This window comes from Nicotiana tomentosiformis, chromosome 12 (assembly GCF_000390325.3).
Source record: "Nicotiana tomentosiformis chromosome 12, ASM39032v3, whole genome shotgun sequence".
NCBI classification, from domain to species: Eukaryota; Viridiplantae; Streptophyta; class Magnoliopsida; order Solanales; family Solanaceae; genus Nicotiana; species Nicotiana tomentosiformis.
Window position 1 is genome coordinate 87,352,026 of NC_090823.1, and position 23,941 is coordinate 87,375,966.

General features: G+C 37.2%; 1 protein-coding gene across 1 annotated transcript; it reads right to left on the reverse strand.

Annotated features, from left to right (window-relative positions):
- Positions 1 to 373: 373 nt before the first annotated feature.
- Positions 374 to 20,047, reverse strand: LOC104119668 (acetyl-CoA carboxylase 1-like). The gene is made up of 32 exons (XM_009631239.4): positions 19,773 to 20,047; positions 18,569 to 18,990; positions 18,117 to 18,323; positions 17,872 to 18,033; positions 17,641 to 17,733; positions 17,445 to 17,540; positions 17,109 to 17,282; positions 16,785 to 16,878; positions 16,506 to 16,693; positions 16,367 to 16,417; positions 16,249 to 16,288; positions 15,245 to 15,369; positions 15,043 to 15,159; positions 14,861 to 14,935; positions 14,716 to 14,772; positions 14,422 to 14,526; positions 9,946 to 10,032; positions 9,669 to 9,860; positions 9,411 to 9,599; positions 9,161 to 9,271; positions 8,984 to 9,070; positions 8,683 to 8,859; positions 8,025 to 8,102; positions 7,811 to 7,933; positions 5,476 to 5,745; positions 5,042 to 5,382; positions 4,578 to 4,815; positions 4,105 to 4,454; positions 3,813 to 4,026; positions 3,222 to 3,398; positions 990 to 3,137; positions 374 to 892 (listed from the first exon to the last, which is right to left on the reverse strand). The coding sequence occupies exons 2-32, from the start codon at positions 18,941 to 18,943 to the stop codon at positions 836 to 838; spliced, it is 6,798 nt and encodes a 2,265-aa protein (XP_009629534.1). The 5' UTR covers positions 18,944 to 18,990; positions 19,773 to 20,047; the 3' UTR covers positions 374 to 835.
- Between the last annotated feature and the right edge of the window lie 3,894 nt (positions 20,048 to 23,941).

Consider the following 23,941-nt stretch of genomic DNA (forward strand, 5'->3'; position numbering starts at 1 on the left):
GATTCGGAAGCTACATGTAGATAACATAACAAATAATAGTCATAAGACATTAATATGTTTTTTTTTATTTTAAGTGTTTAACTTTTATATATCACGTTTCAGGTCATGAAGTGACATTTTCTCCCCTTAGATATCCTCATGGATTAGTAAATTAAGTTCCTCATCGTTTAGCTTTACATTGTGTTAATAAATGATTTATCTGATAATCGTACAATCTAACATAATCTAGACAGCCAACTCCAACGTAATCTTTGTTTTCCAATGGTTGCTTAGTAATTAACTAGGAAGAATTTTTTACTTTCAATAAACATCGGTAAGGAATACATATGCTGTCAATCAGTGAATAGCACTAAATAATAGTAGTGGAAAGAGATGAAGAAGATTTTCAACTCTTGTACTGAATAGCAACTACGTATATAGGAGCATGAGTTACAGCTCATATTTTATTTGGACATTCAATAAATACCAAGGCTAACCAATTGTTAGACAGACTAAGATAACAATGCAAGTATACAAAAAGAGTGGTCAGGCCTGCAGTAATTTCAATAAAGGAGCCTGCTATGTAAAGAATATTTCTGCTCAAACAAATGAAGACTACACCCTATACTCTCAAGATGCTACTATTTACACCTCGTCGGGACAAATTTAAACCAGTTGTCTGCCCAGCTTGTCCAATATATAACAGATTTTGAAGAGAGAAGCATCATCATAGTACAGGTTGAGTGCTAACTGCGCTGCTTTTCCTAACAGGCACAGATGCACTGGTCGGCAGGAAACTGTCCTAGAAGAAATGGGAGACAACAATTTGCTGGCAAGTTAGTTACAAGCTGCTTCATCAATTAAGCACCTTTTTTAGATCACTGATCAATTGCTCTCTCGTTGCTGGCTCAACCTGCAGACCAAAACATGAAGCTTGTTTCAGGCACCTTAAACAGGTAAAGATGAAATAGCAGTGGAACAAAATTTTGAAAAAGAGTCTGATGGCTAACCTTCTGTAGGAGGGAAAGAAGACCTTGTGGTAGAGCACGTAAATCCAATGTCGAATCGCCAATCTTTGATAACTGAAGTAGTACCTTTTGCACCCGCAACTGTTGTAATTGTTCCTCATAGTTCTTGGGGTCATTCTTCCATGAGAAAAAGGCTTCATCATCTATCCAAGAATCTACTTTGCCTCCTTTTGAATCCAAAAACCAGTTTTTCACCATATCCATAGCGGATTTGTAAGAAAGCTGGTCACCTGCAGCATTCCTCACAGTTTTGACCAACATCTCCTCCTCCACTCTTCGAAGCAGACGTCTGTAAAAGAATGAACGAGAAGTTTCCCAATTTACTACTTCTCGGATCACCCCCTTCGCGGCCATTCTTAATGAAGTATCATGCAATTCTGCAAACTTTGTAGCTATCTGTGTGTATACTGGCAAAAGCTGCGTCTCACGGGTTTTAATTTGCTGCTGTAAGGTCTCAACATTAGTGTACACTCCAGCGGTCCTGGCTTCCTGAAGCTTTAACTTGAGATTTATAAGCTGCTGGTCAAGCCTACCCATGCACTCCAGTAGTTCTTTCGTTCTGAATTTAATTTCAATCATACCTTCTGGCTCAAGGACATTTCCCCTGGCTGTCTGTTCTGCATACATTTCAATGTGGTCTGAATTGATCTTACTATCCACAACCACCCATGCCCCACCACGGAGTTCACCCATCATAGGGATGTAAACAAAAACAGGCTGTTTGTACGTTCTAAGGTTCTCGACAATGGTTGATCCTGCCTGAAGGATACCTTCAAAGAGATCCCTCTGTCCGCCGGAAAAGCCCCTCCAGTTGGCAAGAATGAAAAGAGGTAACTCCTCCCTATTTAAGTCCATCAATGCTTGAGCTGTTTTAGTTGCAGAGTCAGGAAACCATACTTGCCCTGCTTGAGGGACAACCCTTTCGTGAGAATCGAGCTGTCCAGGATCGGCAGGGATTACTTGCATCATAGTTTGTGTCTCAACAGCAACTATTCCTACAGGGATTCCTCCGAGTTTTGCCCTGCCTGTCACAACAGTTCTTGCCCAACCTTCCAGTGTCTCAATGAAGCTATCTTTATCAAAAATGCCCCCCAACCACTTTCCACTTGCATCTGTGTGGCCAGAGATGGCAGCGCGTGGATCACATGTGGCCTCTGGGAAGTACTCAACAGGTCTCTGAGGAGGATCTAATGGAGTTGAAATGGGAAGTGGACCACCAGAATATGGCGGAACGAAGCTCAACCAATTTAAAATCTTTGATATCCCCTCGAGGTCATCAGAGACAGTCAGATGAACAACACCATTAGTCGCCATAATTTTAGGTCCACCAAGTTGCATGTGGGAGCTATAAACTTCCCGGCCCAAAAGTTTGTTAAGTGCAGAATAACCAGTAAGAATAATTGGCTGATCAAGCCTCTGTATACACCGCATACCAAGACGAGCAAGATAAGCACCTATTCCAACTGTTCTCCCGGTAACATATGTCAAGGTAAATGTTTCATGGTATGCCCGAGAATAAGCACTTGCAATGGCTCCACTACCACTTAAGTTCTCAACACCCAGGCCATCCTCTTCTCCAATAATAGTATCTATCACCCATCGAACTTCTCCATTTGACAACTTCAATTCATGTGCCATGACAGAAGATTTAATACGTTCATGATCCTCAGGAATCAAGTATATATACTGAAAACCACGCTCGGGGTTCGATTCATCAGACCATCCAACTTTAAAGCAAGATTTTACCTCCTCGGCTGCACCAATACGAGCCCCTGAATTTGCTGCTAAATAAATAAGTGGCAGTTTCTGTGTGCAAGCAACACCAGTCACTGCTTGGAAAAATGCATCCTCGCTTGGGCCAAAAGATCCATTTATGAAGGTGACATCATTTGCTACAACAAGAATTTTCCTTCCCATAGGGAACTCAGGAGTAGACATTTCCATAATCCATGCCACCATGCCGACGTCATTGAATCCAGGCTGGCGCTCCACAGGGACAAGAGGAGTACCCCAGCTTCCTTTCTTGTCAACAAAAGTTAACTCTGTAACTTTCAAGAGGACATTGTCCTTAGGCTTGTCTGTTCCAGGATTATGACTTTCCCAAGACTTCTCAAGTGCTGCTTCAAATGCCTGCACAAGGGAATTTTATGATATGTTGATATTGATCCAGATGGTAATAACCAGCATAATGTCTACTTTCATTCAAATGTTTACCAGTGGAAAGTCATAGCAGTAAGTGGTGTCGTTCTTGCGGGCCAAAAGCCGTTTCTGGTCAAGCACAGCCAGCGGTGGATAAGGTGCTGTTACTGGCACTCCATTCAGAGGACCATGGCCAATAGCTGAATGATACACTACTCTTTGTACACCTGTATCTTCCACTTCTCGATAAATCTGAGAGTTCAATTTCCAATAGCATGATGTCAATGTTAATCACAGACTTCTATGGCAGAAACCAATACTTGAAGTTGGAGTGAATCAAGTCATGAGGCATTAGTATGTCCGCCGGAATGCAGGTCCAGCAAATGGTTTAAGTCAATACAACGGAACAACTTATCTGAGTCCAAAAGTTCATGGGCTAATAGAGAACTAAACACCATTCGCATTATAAGCATGATTAACTTCAAGCTCTTTACCAGAAAAGGTAATAGAAGAAAAAAGAAACAAGAAAGAACTAACAAAAGAAAGTAACCATTCATGGTTAAAGCGCAAAGCATCGATTGATATTTGCTCTCTAACTCAACAGAAGTCAGTTTTGGATCAGATAAGCCATCGAAAAATTTCAAGTACATGCTAAATTCCACTTACATGCACAATGCAGGTGTGACCGGTCACATTCGCAACCACAATCCTCCAAGCACCAGTTGCGTCGCCTGCAGATGATATCCAAAGTTTCACTTCCCACTCACAAACGCCTAACCTGTGCATCCGCACACCAACAAATGCATTGATTTCATGAGCTAGATCTTCTAAGATTTTCTGAACTTCCACTTCTTTGTGCTCGTTATTTACGTCTGCCCTCCTGCAACAGAGTCATGAAGTGAGCAGTGGGCCAACTTTTGTCCTTAATAGCAAGCATAAAGGCAAAACAATTACTGACTTGTGGTATGGCAACAAATCATCAATCTCTTGCTCTCGTAAAATATACAAGTACATATGAGCATGGTCAGCTTTGAGAGTCGTATTATGGAGATTAAGTTCAAGCTCTTCCAGTGCAGATATTAAGGATCTCAATATGCTCCTTGAAGTAAACGACAAATTCAAAGGGGAATGAGCCGTTCCCTGATTTAATCCTTGATACGCTAGTACACCATCATCTGTTGGTTGTCTTACAAGTGTTCTGAGAAACATCCTCCGGATTGGATTCCGCTTGTCTACAACAGTGTAGAGGTGCCACTGACGGTCCCGGGATGGAGTATACTTTATATTATCATAGATTTTAAGCTTTTCCTGCATTTCCGGGAAATTATGAACCTAAGATCAGCTCATGGTCCAAGAATTACAAAAATAAAGCACCAATAGTAATATAGGATATAGTTAAAAGGAGAAAATGAAGTTAAGCAAAATACAAACCAATTCAAGATAAATGGATAGAGGAGGCTCTAGATGACGCAGTAGAGCCTCCTCCTCATAATATAGCTTCTCTGTTGACCAGTGAAAGGAGTGCCTCATTGGCACCCTCCCTCCATCTCTTTGTATGATGCAGCTGATAACCCCTACACCTGCACTTTTAAGGTTGGCGCTCGCATCTTTGTCTCTCAGTATTTTGGCTAACTTGTTAATTCTCTCTTGAGCCTGATCTTCATCACCACTGCAAACAATGGTTTGTACCATGAATAAGTCAGTTTCTCGCAAATAATTGGACCAGATACACATGCAAAAAATTCAGCCATGCTAGATAGAGGTATATCCTATTACTTCCTTTTAACGGACATCTATTTATATGTGCCTCATGATTTATCCATATATCTAACTAAAAAGTTACTTTAGCAGTAGAAAGTTAGCTGCAAGATCAAACATAATAACACTTTTGATACCTATCCTGAAGCAAACTCATTTGGTTGTTGATGCCCACCAATGCAATGTGCAGCATGCTACCATGACTGACTGGTTGAGTCGATCCATTCGATATCTCTGCATGCAAGTCATGCGCTGTCTCCCTCAATACAGAATTTAATACTGTTGGCAAGAGTTGGAGAGATTTGATAATAACCATGGCTCCCCATTTTCTCTCTGTGTGTTTCTCAACTAACGGTTTTACTATCACATTGTCTCCAGACCCACTCTTTCTCTCCACATGCTCTTCCATAAACTGCCATGTAGCTATTAGTCCATATCTGTGCCACTGCATCCTCACACTCCCTTGAACGAGGTAAGGCTGGAGTAGATATCAAAAGTTAAATTAAAAACTATACATGTCTTAAATATAGATGTGCCGAAACAAGTAAACTAAGACTTTGAAATACAGTACCTGATAGAGCCTACGAATGTAAGTCTCCACAACCCGCCTCTGAAGGGTGTGATCACTGTGATCAAAAAGGCCTACAAGTGCATCTTCAACTGCTAACGGAGCACTCACTAGAACTTCCATTCTTTCGTTGATGGCACTTTTTCGCTTAGGAGTATCCATGCTGTCACCTTCTTCAGTGAACATCTCCAGCTCAGAAAGATTTCTGGCAATACTCGAACGTAGTTCACTCAGTTTAGTTTGTTCGAGGAGTTGACTGGCCTTCAGTGCCAACTGTAAAATGAAATCGAGATTTAGAAACTCTGTTAAGGAGTTTCAATATAACCCACTTAACAATACAGAAACTGTAAATGATGAGAATCATAGAATGTTGTTAAAACAAATTCACACTAGGTGACTTTTTAGAAGGCAAAATACATAAGTTTACCCCCCCCCCCCCCCCAACTATAAGACCAAATTCTTGTTATACATTTTTTGCAGACCAAAATCATCTTGCACACTCAACCTTTCCGGAGTGTGCCGGGACACTACTTTTTTCTTGACAAATTTTTCAAAACATATGTAATATCATGCACCAATAAAGTCGTGACACGTGTCATGTATTTTTATTTTAAAACATAAAACACTTAAAATTACAACTATACCCCTTAAACATCTTCATTTCATCTCTTTCTCTTCTCTGCAAATTACCCCCTTTTCATCTCGTCTTCCCAGACACCCCATGACCTTGAAATTACATATCTTATCTGCCACCCTTCTCCACCTTCATCTATCTTCCATCTTCGACAAGAATCCCATGACCTTGAAATTACATATTTCCAGCCCAACTCAACCAAAGTTGACAGTGATACGGCCCAATTGATTTATTTTGTTTTCCAACTGCTTCATCAATTCATCTGCTTTCAGGGATTTATACATCCTGAACAGTTAATCTTATTTCATTATCAATGACCAATTCTATTCAACCAATTTCGCTGGTACCAAATCTAAAATTCATTTCACAAATCAAATTACAAGCATTCATAAAAATTTGCTCTATTTGTCAATTTGACTTATAAGAAAGTCTAATCTAAGAACTTGAAGTTGCCTTTGCTTCTGGATACCGCAAGTGCTAACAAGCACCAAAAAAATATCCATATCTTCCACCTCCCCCCTCTACAAAATCACCCACCTTCCTATCCCTCGTTACAGATCTGAAAAAAGAAAGCGATTCGAACAGAAAAATTGGAGATGAAATGGTGGAAGTTATGTGTAAAAGAGATGAAAAGGGGGGAGGCGTATGAGAAAGAAGAAGAGAAGGGAGGGGGTGGGGTTCTGGGAACAATTAATTTTAAAACAAAGAAAATATATAAAATTTTGACATGTGGCACTTAAAGGGTTCACGCTCTTTATCTTTTTGACTATACACGTGCCTGCCGCATAATAAAAGTGGTGTGTCTTATGCACACTTTGGAAAGGTTGAGCGTGTAAGGTGATTTTCGTCCGCAAAAAGTGTGCAATAAGGATTTGGTCCATAGTTCAAGGAGTAACTTACGTATTTTGCCTTTTCTAGAATGGTATCTAATGATGAGCCACTAAATGAACCATTAAAAGAATATAAGGATCCTTTGCATTTTCTTCTTTTTTTCCTTCTTTTTGCTTCTTCTGATGGTCGGTACATTTTGAGAGAGAGAGAGAGAGAGAGAGAGAGAGAGAGAAAGCAGAAGGATGTGATGAAGGATTGGGACTAGATGGTCCCCAGGGAGAGCAAGAGTCATTCTCTGATGGATATCAGCATTTGTGGATCAATAATGATAAATGACTGGCCAACAACTACTTCTCAATCCTAAGCTTGTCGGGATCACATTATGAATTCTCAGAGGCAATTCAGTCTATCTCGACGGGTTCAACCGAACACACTATTTTCAACATGGAGCACAGAATATATATGTGAAAACACCACTAAATTTCCAACAATTTTTTTTGTTGAGAAAGAACAAAAATTAAACTACATGTGTTCAACGCAATATTGACCCTATCAAGTTTACATCCCGGATCCACCTTTGTGAATTCTCACCATCCGTTGTGCTCTACTTAAACAAAAATAAAAGACTGGCATTTTAAAAAATTCATAGCAACTTTAAAAAAGTCTCCACGAAAACAGGAGGCAAAAAAAAAAAACAAGAGCAAACACAACTAGTGTTGATCTTAGAGAACTTCCACGAAGTTTTAGCTTGATTTCAAGATTGTATGTCAAAGATATGAAAAGCAAAAGATAAGGTTTCTCAAGTTCCCGCAAGCACTGGACAATGCAAGTACGGATATCAATGTTTTTATAAAAGATGTATGGAATACCAACCTCGGAATAATTTGTATGGTTGAGTGCTGAGAAACGGATAAGTTTTTCCCTGTATGCTGCAGGATTGGGATATACCAGTTGCTCCATCAGACTAAGTATAAGCTTATTTTTACGCCTAACACCCTGGATAATAACACATTATTGGTACCGGATATTTTCCAGCTTAACAACATCAGAAGAAAGGAAAGTGAATACATTAACAATTAGCATATACCTGATGAGAAAGCACTATGTCAACAACCTTCAGGAGATCTTTCTTATATTGAAGCCGGAGTCGTTCAATCACATCAGCCTGAAAAAGGAAGACATCAGAACTGAATAACATAACATAACCAATAAATCAAGATATGCAATGTTACATATTGACAACATGATAAGATGGAGAACATGCAACAATAAGTAGCATTTTGATAATCCAAATGATCTTGAGGCCTTCTAGAGAGATGATTGACAATAAAATAATAGCTTCTTATGGTACATAATACAAATAAGATGAGAATGCATAAGATGATCTACAACGTAAATCATTTTAGAAAACTCATGGTATACCATATATGAATAGAACGAGACGCTTTGTAAGAAAGAAGTTGGGTATTGTTTACCATACTAATAATAAGAAAATTCTGATAAAGAAAAAGGAAAGGCCCCTCAAGGTTAAGGAGGAATTAAGTTTTCTGGTACTATACATTTCTATTATCTCACTTTGAGTAACTCTATATCCTCATATGATATAATTGTTATAATTTTCTATAACCTTTGTTTAATTGCAGATACTGAAGGTATATATTCCAAACTATAAAGATGCTCGAACTTAGATATCTAGTCATGCAGAGGATGATTATCACACAATAATTGTTTGCATTACAACCCACCTGGATATTGTCACTAAACAATTCTTCAACAGATAGATACTCTTCAAAAAGGGAATGGACGATACCACGGGCATGGCTCTCTCTTCCACCCTCATAAGACTTGACGAGACTCATTAAAGGTTCAACTAATCTTTCCTGAGCTCCTTTTTCTTTTTCTGAGCAAGTTCTTAGGTGAGCCTAAAGCAAAACAGAGAATGATAGACAAATAAATCAATGTTAGAAGAGACAGTATGTGAACTTTAAAAAGAAATAACCAAAAAAAAATAGTGTGAAGAAGAAGAAAATGTGGTAAAAGACTCACCTCAAGAACACCTCTCAGAGTTCTGGCAGGAAAGTCGACAGTTTGCAAGCTGGAAATCCCCTCATATTCCTTATATTTTGCTTCCAACTGCAACAAGAATACATAAAGCGAAATAATTAGAGAGAGATCTACTAATTTCCCATAAGAGAAGAAAGAAATCATCATCCGACCCTTTACCTCATATCTGAGGTCCTTTGGAAGTCGTGTTGCCAGTACGGATAGGCATTCTTGCCACTGTAGAAATGGAAGCTCAGGACTGTCTAAGCAACTTAGCAAGTTATGAACCACCTGGATCGGAAGATTAAGTAGTGTTCATCAGAATTTGTTTCATTATGTATTGGTTAAAATGTTTTCTAGATAATTGTTCAGACAAAAAGATGTTACACAAGCAATAACGTTCTACAACTCCAAATTATAAGTTACCTACATCATCAACATTATGGTCATATCCGGCAAGAATCATCCTTGCTGCATTAAGACTTGCGGCACATCTCTGATGAACTTTTCCAGATATGGCAGTTGGAGATCCCAAAATAGGAAAGCTTCCACAAAAAGGCTCTGCTTTTCTTACTGCAGAAGGGTCATCTAATTCAAGTGATGCTATAAGCTCACCAGCCTACAAACAAAGTTATCTTTAAGTTGCTGCGGAGGAGAGAAATATATGCTTTATTTGCTAATACAATACCTGCATTGCTTGACCTTCAGACATCTTAAAATGGATAACTCCTGAAGCAGGTGAAAGGAGGGGCATGCACATCTTCATCACTTCAACCTCTGCATAAGGTGTGTCAGCATCAACATGACTACCATCAGACATCAAATATCTCAGAAGTTTGCAAGGTGTCTCCGCAATTAACTTTGACGGATCATGATCATTCTGGAATCGACGAAAACCATATAATAAGAAGGTGCCATTTTTTAAATAAATAAAAATATATTGGGAACTGAATAATTATCGGCACCTGCAGCAAGCATGTTCTTCCATCTATTAGAAGGCGAGTTCCAGCTGCTTCCTCCTCTGCATATATAACATGACTGTTTCCATCCAGCTGCAGTGATCAAGGGAACTTAGATGTAATAATACAATTTTGGTATTTGAAAAGTGTTAGTTTACAGATATGTATAGTGTAGTCTTGTCCCACATTGGAAGAGGAGTAATATCTCCTTGTAGTGTATAGCTATAAATAGGGACATCTTGTATTGTATTTATCATATAATATCAATAACATATTTTCTCCCGTGCCTTCTCACATGGTATCAGAGCATTAGTGAGAAAAGATCGTTGTGCGTCATTCCAGCGTTAACCGGAAAGAAAGAACTTAGTCATCGTGCAATTTTTCCGGTGACCTAAGGCTTGTTTAAGTGAAAGTCACTTTCTATCGGTGTTGTGCTAAAACCAACACCACCACGAGGTAGATCACCCTCCGACGACCAACCCCTGAAATTTTATCTGGCAGAAAAACCGCCACGCTCCTCCACGCGCCGGCAACAACTTTTCCGGCGAGGGTTCCGGCCATTTTTTCGCGAAACTTCTTCAGGACAGTGTACTCTCCTCAAAATTCTGAGCCCACCCATCTAGTTCAAATCAAATTACGACCACTTTTATATTTTTGCGGCGTGAACAGTAACCTTTTCGGGCATTTTTTGAAAACATTTCTTCAGGACAGCTTGCTCGCAAAGAAATTCCGAGTCTATCCATCCTGGTTACGACAAATTCCGACAACTTTGGAATTTTCCGGCGAGCTACAGTATTTCCGGCATAGAACAGTGTTCTGATTTCCTGCCGTAAACAGTGTTTTTCAAGCTATTTCTTCAGTTTTCTCACAGGAGTTACTTATTTCCACTATTTCAAGTTAACCCTACTACTACAAATTGTAGCGACATGGGAACCGATGCTTTGAATAGTCGGATGGTTTCTTTAGCAGAGTATATTGAGTTCCTTCAGTATAAAGCATGTAAGCAAACATCTTCTGAGATAGCTTCTGTTGTTCAAACAGGTAATAGCGTAACTTGTTTCTCCCAATCTTCATCCTCTGAGTCTTGGGTCATTGATTCAGGTGCATCAGATCATATTTCTGGTAACAAATCTCTTTTCACTACTATTTCGTATTCTCAATCTCTTCCAAAAGTCACAATGGCCAATGGGTCTCAAACCACGGCAACTGCAATAGGTCAAGCAAGCCCACTTCCTTCCTTACCTTTAGATTCAGTCTTTTATGTTTCCAATAGTCCTTTTAATCTCATAGCTGTTAGTCGTTTAGTCAAATCACTTAAATGCACTGTTTTATTTTTTGATGACCATGTTTTATACAGGAACGCAGTACGGGGCGGATCATTGGTACCGGGCGTGAATCAAACGGACTTTATTACCTTATCCTTGCTAAATCACATGTACTCACATCTTGTCTTCCTTCTACAACTTGTCCTGTTACTGATTCACCAGATTTATTACATAAACAGTTGGGACATCCCAGTTTGTCAAAACTTCAGAAAATGGTATCTGGTTTATCTCACTTGTCAGCTCTAGAGTGTGAGTCATGTCATCTCGGTAAGCATACCCGCTCCTATTTCCCTCGGCGCCTTGATAATCGAGCAGAGTCACATTTTACTTTAGTCCATTCACATGTTTGGGGTTCTAGTCGGGTCAGTTCCACCTTGGGATTTCGCTACTTTGTCAGTTTCATTGATGATTATTCCAGGTGCACTTGGATATTTTTGATAAAAAATCGATCTGAATTGTTTTCTATTTTCCAGACCTTCCACGCTGAAATTCAAAATCAATTTGGGGTTTCTATTCGCACATTTCGTAGTGATAATGCCCGAGAGTATTTGTCTTCCCCATTTCAACAGTTTATGAAATCTCATGGGATTATTCATCAAACATCTTGTCCGTACACATCTCAACAAAATGGGGTAGCTGAAAGAAAGAATAGACATTTTATTGAAACTGCTCGTACCCTACTCATACAATCTCATGCTCTGTTGCGTTTTTGGGGGGATGCAGTTCTTATATCTTATTATCTTATTAATCGTATGCCATCTTCAGCTATCCAGAACCAAGTTCCATTCTCTGTCATGTTTCCCCACTTACCTTTGTTCTCTCTTCCACCCCGTATCTTTGGAAGCACTTGTTTTGTCCATAATCTTACTCCAGGAACAGATAACTTAGCTCCTCGTGCTCTTAAGTGCGTATTTCTGGGTTTCGCGAGAACACAAAAAGGTTATCGATGCTACTCTCCTGACCTCCAGCGGTACCTTATGTCCGCTGATGTTACCTTCTTTGAAACCCAATCATACTTCACAGGTTCAGGTCATCACTTAGATATTTCTGAGGTACTGCCAGTTTCATCTTTTGGAGATTCAGTCACTCCAGCTCCACCACCTATAGCTCCAATTCCACCACCTACAACTCCGGTTGTAGCTCCACCACCTATAGCTCCAGTTCCTCCACATAATCCAGTTCAACCTTCTGCAGCTCCACCACTCTTGACTTATCATCGTCGTCCACATCCAGCATCAGGCCCAGGTGATTCACGACCCGCATCAGATTATGCACCTACTGTGGACTTGTCTCCTCTTAGTCAACCAATTGCACTCCGCAAAGGTGTACGATCCATACTTAATCCTAATCCCCACTATGTCGGTTTAAGTTATCATCGTTTGTCGTCACCTCATTATGCTTTTATATCTTCTTTGTCCACTGTTTCTATCCCTAAGTCTACAGGTGAGGCACTATCTCATCCAGGATGGCGACATGCTATGATTAACGAGATGTCTGCTTTACATGCGAGTGGCACTTGGGAGCTTGTTCCTCTTCCTGCAGGTAAGTCTATTGTTGGTTGTCGTTGGGTTTATGCAGTCAAAGTCGGGCCGGATGGCCAGGTTGATCGGCTTAAGGCTCGTCTTGTTGCAAAAGGATATACTCAGATTTTTGGGCTTGATTATAGTGATACTTTCTCTCCCGTGGCTAAAGTAGCATTTGTTCGTCTCTTTTTGTCCATGGCTGTTGTACGTCATTGGCCTCTTTATCAGTTAGACATTAAGAATGTTTTTCTCCACGGTGATCTTGAGGAAGAAGTTTATATAGAGCAACCACCTGGTTTTGTTGCTCAGGGGGAGTTTAATGGTTGTGTGTGCAAATTGCGCAGGTCACTATATGGTTTGAAACAGTCCCCTCGAGCTTGGTTTGGTAAGTTCAGCACAATTATTCAGGAGTTCGGCATGACTCGTAGTGAGGCTGATCACTCTGTGTTTTATCGGCATTCTGCTCTTAATCTGTGTATTTATCTAGTGGTTTATGTTGATGATATTGTTGTCACTGGTAATGATCAGGATGGTATTACTAATCTGAAGCAACATCTCTTTCAGCACTTCCAGACTCAGGATCTGGGCAGATTGAAGTATTTTCTAGGTATTGAGGTCGCTCAGTCTAGCTCAGGTATTGTTATTTCACAGCGGAAGTATGCCTTAGACATTCTTGAGGAGACTGGAATGATGGGTTGCAGACCTATTGACTCTCCTATGGATCCGAATGCTAAGCTTCTGCCTGGACAGGGGAGCCTCTTAGAGACCCTACGAGATATAGGAGGCTGGTTGGCAAATTGAATTACCTCACAGTGACTAGACCTGACATTTCTTTTCCGGTGAGTGTTGTAAGTCAGTTTATGGATTCTCCCTGTGATAGTCACTGGGATGCAGTTGTTCGCATTCTTCGGTATATAAAGTCAGCTCCAGGCAAAGGATTACTATTCGAGGATCGAGGCCACGAGCAGATTGTTGGGTACACAGATGCTGATTGGGCAGGATCACCTTTTGATAGACGTTCTACATCTGGATATGTGAGTTAATTTGGGTCAAGCAGTTGCTCAAGGAGTTAAAGTTCGGAGAAATCGGCAAGATGGAACTAGTGTGTGATAACCAAACTGCTTTTCATATTGCGTCAAATCCGGTGTTACATGAGAGTACTAAACACATTGAGATCGACTATCACTTTGTCAGAGAAAAAATACTTTCAGGAGATATTGTTACAAAGTTTGTAAAGTCGAATGATCAACTAGCAGATATTTTCATTAAGTCTCTTACTGGTTCTCGTATTAGTTACATGTGTAACAAGCTCGGTACATAGGATGTGTATGCACCGGCTTGAGGGGGAGTGTTAGTTTACAGATATGTATAGTGTAGTCTTGTCCCACATTGGAAGAGGAGTAATATCTCCTTGTAGTGTATAGCTATAAATAGGGACATCTTGTATTGTATTTATCATCTAATATTAATAACATATTTTCTCCCGTGCCTTCTCACAAAAAGGAATCAATTAGTCTCTCCCCACATTGTTTCTACAAATTCTATGCAACATAAAAGCTTATGGCTACTACAGACAATAGTGTAGTTTCTGGTAAAAGGGTATATAGAGAAGTTGCAGAGTGATTGATTATTGCCTGCATCAGTAGTCCTCCATCACGCAGAGTATGTATTTCTGCTTCGATCTCTGACTCATTCATCCTCAACCTGTAGCTTCCTGGTCCTCCCCTCACCATATTAATCTAAGAGTCAAAACCGACCAATTACTGAATTGCAAACAGTCGAGGAAGCAGAATCAAGAAAGAAGAACTGGAAACAACTTTATCAATCTGTGTAGAGCTAGCAGAATAGTATTAGCTAATTTTCCTTTCTCTACTGATACCACGAAGACAAAAACATGTAGAATGAAGTGAATACAGCATCCTACTTACCGTGTACTTGCTCCCTTCAATGTTTAGTGAGACTTGAGAGCTCACAAGGGAAATATGCTGCACATAGATGGATGACGGGTTATTCCAAAAAAGAGATGGAGAAATGTAAGATTCCGACCAGGACAAACATTCTGCAACTGATTACCTTGGGTGGGATTTGTCCCTTTTCAAGATAACCAATATATTCAGAAACCAACGCCGCACCACTTGCAGAAGCTTTCTGAGTTTGACACGTAACAACACGGTATAATGGTATCAATTTTGCAAGTAAATTCCCAAGACAAAACCTTTAGGAACCTAACATCAGTCATGAAATGGGAGACGTACATAAAGAGCTCCTCCAACCACAGAAAGGTACCAAGGAGGTCTTTCTGCTCTAACCCTCATGGCAATTCTACTGTCCAACCAGCCAGTATGTATCTTATTTTCTCTGTAATCTGAAGCCTGCAGAAAATGCGTAATGTAACGCAGAGAAATAACACTCGATTGGAGTTGGGCCTAAGTACTTTTATTAATCTGAGACTCTTACATGCAATAGATCAATCGTGTAATCAACATTCGTACGAATCTCTCCTCGGATCTGGATTTCCTTCAGTCCAAGGACCATGTTTGCAATGGCCATGGCTCTGGACTCTCCAAATGCAAAAACATGTCCTGTGTCAAGATATAGAAGTCCATAAATTCAATAGGTTAGACACAATTTTAGAATGTTTTTTATTGGGCAATTGTATTTCGAAATACAAGGTATGATATCTGATAGCATATGTGGAAAAGATTTTCCAGAAGAAATTCTGACAATTTTCCAACCGATGTTTGATAGCATTGTGACAAATTTACAGGAAGAACCAGAGTAAGAGTCAGCATAAATATGAAGCAAAGCTAGGAATAGACTAAATGCACACTCACACATACACAGAAAAGTTGAGCTTAGCAGAAACTTGAAGCAAATCTGCACGGGCCGACACAAACACAAATACCTCAGTTTAATGTTTCAAATTAGTTTGGTGTCAGATAGCAGTTTCCTATTGTTAACAATTCTTTTTGGCAACAGCGTGAGCTTATTAGCTATTCTTTAACTAGTATACAAATTAAAAAGTAGATTAACATATGCATGCTTCACTGGTGATTATTCTTCAGTGTAAGTGAAACTAATTAAACCTGGTTTATGATGTTTTAACTTATAGAGGTGGAAAAACTGCATAACAGCTTGAGATGTAACGGAACTTTACCATTCAGTCATACAGGAACTCTTTTAGTCATAATACATCTTCTGATGTTGCTTTCATCCATGAATAGAATAATGCAAAGTATTTCCCGAAAGAAAAAAAAGGAATTCAAAAGAAAACAAAAGGTCGTAATCTTTTACAAACTTGAGCATTGACCCTGGTAGACCCAAAACAAGAAGCAACTGCCTAATTGAAGCTGAATATTCTAGGCTGATATTAAAAATTAAAATACTAGAAAAGCATTAACTTTTTCAGCTGAAAATTCAAAATAAGTCAAAAAGAACAATACAACTGCACTTCAGCTTACCAAACTGAGAATCTGAAAATTCATGAATGCCTCCACCAGACTGCAAGGAAAAAGAATTATTACGCTCGGCAAATATTCAAGCACCCCAACATTCTATTTCCATCAAGTTTATAAGTACCTTGACAGAGAAGTATGCCCATACATTTGGTTTGCTCTTAAAACTCAGCTCCTACATTATGAAATGTAAATTAACAAATGTTCATCCTAAAAGCACAGGACTAGAAAAGGAAATTGAAACTTTTCAGAAGAAATTTTACCTGTACTTTACCACTGGTAGGCTTAAAACCGTCATCAGGATCCTCACTTGTTACACGTACAGCCACACAATGACCTTTTGGCCTTGTCGACTCAGCCTTGTCAAAATCAAATGGTGTCGCAACAATAGATGTTTTCCTCCAAGCATCATATCCGGCACCATGTTCCATTCCATAGAATCGCCTTATTTCTAATAGAATCAAAAAGAAAGCTTCAAAAATAGGAAAAAGAAGAACCTAAACATCTTAAGCCGAGAAAAGCGACAACATCTGGTACAAAACCTGGAATTTGCCACAAAGGAATTCCCATTCCAACAGCGACTTGAGCCGCTGGCAGGTTTATTTCTGCTATCCATTCAGTTACAGGGTGTTCAACCTAATAGAATGCGAAAGATGTAATATAAATAAAAAGGTTCCAGATCGTCATGGAGGTGATCACAATCAACATCAACTTAATTCATGATTATTAAAGCTTTGGCTTTAAACAAGCATGAGATAATTATGACCTAAATGCCAAAAAAAGAAGAAAAAAAACTTAGATCAATGCGTTCCTCTACGTGGTAAAAAAATAATTGTGCACATTCAAGCAGATGGCAGTATCACCACCTGTAACCGAGGATTGAGTTCCAAGAAATAGTACTCTCCAGTGTCCATACTGTAAAGATACTCAACAGTGGCAGCTCCAATGTAATTGACACTTTTGGCCAGTCTTCTAGCAGCCTGCTCAAGTTTTTTCACTGTGTCTAGCGGAGCTACTGTAATTGGGCCCTCCTCAATTATCTAAGTTGAAGAAAATTAAACACATTAGTGATGACATTCCACTGATGTACGCGTGGCTGCCTCATGAAGGCTCTGCTATTTGCCTCAACTTGCAAATGGAAGATACGCATTGTCTTTATAATTCATTACTAAACAATAATCAAAAGTTAAATACAAGCTAACCTTTTGGTGTCGCCTTTGAACACTACAATCACGGCTGTGTAATGCTGCAACATTGCCACATTGGTCACATAGTAATTGGACTTCTAGATGCCGACTCTAGTTATTTGAAAATCAAAAAACAATTCTAATGTTTAAAAGATTCTCTCCAAAGATATGTTGAAGCTTTAGGGTCAGACAAGAAAGAAGTTGGCTGAACCTGAGAAGCAACTTTCATTATAAATATTGGGGAGCCAGGAACTTCACCCTGAACTTGCTTGAATAGTGCCCTAACTTCGTCATCATTATGAACCTGGAATGAGCGAGTAAGCCATGTAGGTAGGTCGAATGAATACCTGCTTACTTTTTCTATATCTTTTTGCAAGAAGAATATATTAAACTAATTTGATATTTGCACTACTCGCAGTGCCTTTTTTACCAAAAGACAAACCTTTCTTATGCCTTTACCACCACCGCCCCAGGATGCCTTGATCATTGCAGGATAACCTACATCTTGACAACTAGCAATTGCTTCTTCCGTCGTATGAACACATGCTTTAGCATATATTTCATCTGGGATAGAGACCAAACAGCTTTCCGGAGGAACTTTCACCTGCGCGATCGAAATGCTGTCCATTAAATGCAGACTAACCACTACGAAACCAACAGAGCAGAATCACAAGCATAAAAACTTACATGGGAGCCACTCCATGGGAGTGTGGGTACTTCTGCTGCTTGAGCAATCAAAGATGAACCAATTTTATCTCCTAGTGCTGCCATTGACATAGCTGGTGGCCCAAGAAATATGATCCCCTTTGCATTCAATGCATCTGGCAGTTCGGGATTTTCCGATGCATGACCCCAACCAGGCCAAACTGCATCAACATGAGTCATCTCTGCCATCTACGCAAAAGAAACACCATGTATAAGTATTTGCATTTTGTTTTTGGCATTGAGTCCCTTGTCCCCCTTACAAGAACAACCATATGGACATGCGAGACCAAGTTATGTGGAGATAAATTGTTCTCATCGGCTTGATGATCCTTTCTCATTTAACCATATTATAAAATCAGCAATAATTCATCTTGTATTAGGATAATGAAGTACTATATTAATTAGATGACATCCTTAAAAAGATATCTACAGACCTCCACAATGAGCTGCACATTGGCATAGTTGTTGTTATTCGTCCCACCAGGAACTTCTACAAACTGATCAGCTATTCTAATGTGCTCTGCATTTATTCTCATGTCCTCGGGCGTAGCCATTGCAACCAACAAAATTGCCTTCTCTGTACCAAATGTCTCGTATGCCCACGTCCTAATACTACGTATAAACTTGACAGCTGCCATTCCATTGTTTGCAATTAAGATACTATTAATAGGCCGCTTCCCACCAAGGGCATTACAGAACTCAGCAACTTCAGCTCTAGCCATTGGAGACCTCAATGGAAGTGCACCATTGACGTGTCCATTTCCACTCTTGATCCCGATCATTGTTGGCATCCTTTGAGCTTCCGACATGTTGCAACCAAGAGGGAATGTACAATTTCAAAAAGGGCTGCTTTTGGCTGCAATAATAAATCATCCAACAACTAAATCAACTAAAACAAAATTGAGAGACAAGCGACCTACTGCTACTTCTTGATCTCCTATTGCATAGTCCAATCTTCAAGTGACAAAACTAGATAACCTAAGCCTTATCAGTATTTTAAAAAAATAGTAATAAAATAGTAGATTACTTAAGTTCACAAAAAATAAAAATGGATTAGCAACCTACCAAGTAAGCAACTTTACATATGACAAGAAATGCAGCATGAACTATATTATGATCATATGATTCAAAGTGAATAGCAGTCCCCCCCCCCCCCCCCACACACACACACACAAAAAAAACAACAACAATCCAGTAAAATCCCAACAAGTGGGGTCTACTTTACCCCTAGGTAGAACCTCCGCTCAAGAAGACGGAAAAGACGAGAAGAGAAGAGAAGGAAGGGACAATACATTAGTACCATTAAACAGAAACCAAAGAAATAATAACAGCATCATAATAACTAGAAAATGTTGAAATGCAATAACAAAACCAGAAAAAAAGATCTTTTTTATTTTCAATTGCAAGAGGAGAAGTACTCTTTCAACTAATCACATATCAACTCAAACTCAAAATATATATACTTAACAACAACAATAAAGACAACACAGCAGAAAAAGAAAAAGGAAATCAGAAAAACAAACAGAATAAAAAAAAATCAAGAATCTACAGATGAAAAATTACAAGTTAAATTCACCAGAGGTGCTCAGCAGTAAATTTAAACTTTTCCAGTTTGATTAAAAGAGAAAATATACATACCCGTATAGCAAAAATAGCTAATTCACACTGTAATATGAAGTGGGGTGTCAAAAATTTGCAGAAAGTTTCAATCTTTTAGAGAAAGAATTAAAGAATGTGAATTTTTTCAATCTGATTGGGCAGTGTGAAGCAATATGGTTCAAGAATTGAGAGGAGACAACAATGTGAAGGTACAAATCTGAAATACAAGATTGTTTTTTTTGCTCTACTTCACAGAAGAAGTAATGGGGTAGAAAATGGTGCAATTAAATTTTGGTTCATTGTTTGGTTTGGATTAGTTGGGGAGTTCTTTAAATATGAACTGATCTTTCAATGACTCCTGGCACGTGGTACCTGCCTTTGCCACCCCACCCCATTCTCTTACCTTCAATGAAAAACTTGTTGGCATTATCGTATCTAAGTAAACCAATTAATATACGACATTTGTTTTCTCCACTTACTTATAATTAATTAATTGATTTACATATTTTCTAATGATGACTGTTATCACTATGCCTTTTTTAAAAAAAGAAACCTTGAAGCATTGATAATGTAGCATTGCACCCATGATGACTTCTTTTATGATCATAGATGTGCACTTCAAGCATAATTTAAGAGTTTCGCTTGCATATTCTAATTAATAATGTACTGAATTTTACGTTATCAGGTCACATAAGTAATTATATCTACTTGGATTGTTCATAGAAAATATGATTAATAATTTAAAAATTAAGATAAATTACATGTTACCACATGTAGAGACGATTGATAATTTTTACAATATCAATATATATATATATATATATATATATATATATATATATATATATATATATATATATATATATATATATATATATTTTAAAAATCTTCAATCGAATTTATACACATACTCTCTATCTCATTTGTTTCATTTTGCGTTACAATTTTTTTCATACTTAGGTTGTTCCAAAAAGAATATCACCATATTATATTTGAATTTTTTTCTTCATTTTCTTACCTAAAGCACATCTTTTATATCTATAGAAATATCATGGCATAATTATGATCATAAGCTATAAAAAAATATATATTTTGGTATGTACCAACAATTTTTTTCTCTCTAAAACTTTAAAATCAGTCAAACATTGTCATATAAAATGAGAGAGAGGAAGTTTGTCTTTCTATTTATATATCCCTATAGTTTGAAGGAGCATAGTATTCGCACAACAGCCACTATTTAAAAAGTGAATTAACACTATATACACTTATATTTATGAGAAAATTACTAATGGGAAAAAAGAGTTGAATGTGTGGAAAATTCGAATTCAAATTAATGTGTTATGTACGTATGATTAAATTTTAAATTATTTAATTTCAATGAACGTGAAAATGGAGGTAGTTAACGGAGCTGCTGAGAGTTTGAGGTGAAGGTGTTATAAAACAGGACATAAACTTTTGGTGTTTAACAATTTAATTTCTTTATCTAATTGTTTGCAAATTGTAATTCATTATTTCTTTACATTAGATGGCTATTGGACCACATTCTGGAGTATTACTTTCCAAGACCGATGTCGACCTTTATGTCAAAGGTGAAAAGAGGGACATATTTCAATATTCACATTTTTCACATTTATACACAGTTGTTTTTGGAGTTTCTTGTTTCCTTTGGTATTTTCAAAATAAAATGGTGTTGGAAATTAGGCGGATTTTTAACTAAAAGTTGGGTGATGTAGTCGACGTCAGTTAAATACTACTACTATATATTGTAGTCTTAGGTCCAACACTTAAACAATGACGCTTCAAAATCAATTTTAATTTCGGAGTTCTTTATAGAGTTAGTTATACATAATTATCATTCATTATCTTCAGTTACTTATTCTTATTTTATAATTTAAATATAATGTTTAAATAATTTTTTACTCATTGAATATGATATATAGATTTGCTGTGAACAAGCTTCTATTTTTGACAAGGCATTCGTGACAGGAGAAACTATATAAAGTAAAATTTTAATAATTTTAAAGTTCTAAATATTAGGACTTTCAATATAGTTCAAACAAGGAAAGATATGATAAGCAAAATTTTCCTAAATATTAGAAATAATTAATAATTTTAAACCCTTAGATATTATAAATAATTAAATGACTATTCTGTTCAGGGTAAAATCAGATTTTAAAGGGTAAAAAATGTGAACATCATTTCACTAAGGGGTTTCGTGCTTTTAATATAGTACTAGTCTCTATGTATGTGCATTGCACGTAAATCTTCCGTCAATTATTTATGTGACGGAATAAGAAACTAATTATATTAGAATATACATGAAGAAAGAATCATTGTAAAGTATTGACATGGATACAACGCTACATCTTTGAAATGTTAAAAATCAATGTTATTATATTAACATAATACCTAAAGCACATTGGCCCATTATAATTTCTGCATGTATGATATTATTGACTAACCTCCATACGTACTATCATTGTACCATTACATAAGGCAATTGGGGGATCTAAAGTTTATATCAGTATCATGATGGGTGTCTTTTTCTTCAAAATCAACCTACGTTTAAGGAAGATCTTTTTTAAGTTTGGTATGGTAATCTTCTCAAGAAACATGTATAGCGAAAGGCCATTTAGTATCAAAATATGTAAGTATTATTTCTGGCAAAAGTTATTGGTATCATCTTCTGTGGAGTCAAAATTGAAAAGTGTTTTGTTATCAACAGAGAATGTAACTATCAAAAACTTATTTAGTATCGACAAATTTACTTTTATTTGCTAAGATATCTCTTTCCGTCATGTATTTTCACAATTTACATTTTCACTTAATGATGAAATATTTCTCTTTCTATCACCATTGGACTTGGCAGCCAATTTGAAGTTTGTTTCCCATGTTAACTATTTGTTGGTCTAGGACTCATTGGCGAGACATCAACAAGACTTGCACCTTGTAAAAATATATACTCGTGGCATGTAATTATGTAATTTCGTTGTCTATGGTTAAAGGTGTTTAAAAGTATTTTTATTCATGTATAACTAGTATGGCTTTAGAACTTTAGCAATAAGGAGAAGGCTTGAATGGTATTATAATTTCATATAGATTAGGAAGAAGTTTTTAAGGTTCTGGGATTATCTCGTAGGTGTAGTCAAATCTAAAGTTAATTGATCAATTATATTTGATTCATACCAAAATAAGAAGCGAAGCAACTTTGTAGGAGTTGTTGGGAATTTGTTGTATGTTTGACTCATATTATAATTAGAACTAAACTTATAGTTTAGATCGAAAAAAATATTGTGTAGTATAATGACTATTATAACTATATTCATTTTTAACTTGTTTTATTATATCCAATAAATTTCTAAAGCTGGTGATTGAGAATATATTGTTTTGGTCTATAAATTAACATAATGATATTTACAATACAATCAAAGCAAAAATTATCAAATACATACATATCAAGAATCAATAGTAGAATATATTAGAATAACACAATTTAACAATCAAGAATAAAGAATTTACGATAATATTATCTTCGAGCATCTCATAACTCGAGTCTCTTGCAACCTATCAGCATGAAACGCACGTAATATATAATTTAAAAGACTGGCAAAATATTGCAAACGTTAGTGTTCTCATAATTTGAAATTTCAAGAATAGTTAATGGAGACATATAGTTAATTCGACAAAGGACCAAATATACCCTTCTACTTTCGAAAACCTCGTTATACTATTGAGTTATCTATACCCCTGCAGTCATACTTTGGGTTCAAATATATCCCTCATTTAAATGGAGGGACACGTGTCATCGTCCTGTTGGTCAATTCTAAATATCTCATAATTAATTAAAAAGACTCATTACCCATACCCGAAAAATAATAATTTTTTTTTGTAAAAACTAGAAAAAACTGAAATTATTTTTACTAAAAACTGAAAAAAACAAAAATATTTTTTTCAGTTTTTTCAAAAAAACTGCTTTAGAAAAAACTGAAAAATATTTTCTAAAACAATATTTTTGTAAAAACTGGAAAAAATAAAAAGCTAAAAATTAATTTTCTAAAGTAATTTTAAAAAAAAAAAACTGGAAAACTGATTTTTTTACTAAAAACTGAAAAAAAAAATGAAACAAAATATTTTTTTCCAGTTTTTACAAAAAAAACTGCTTTAAAAAAATCTGAAAAATATTTTCTAAAATAATATTTTTGTAAAAA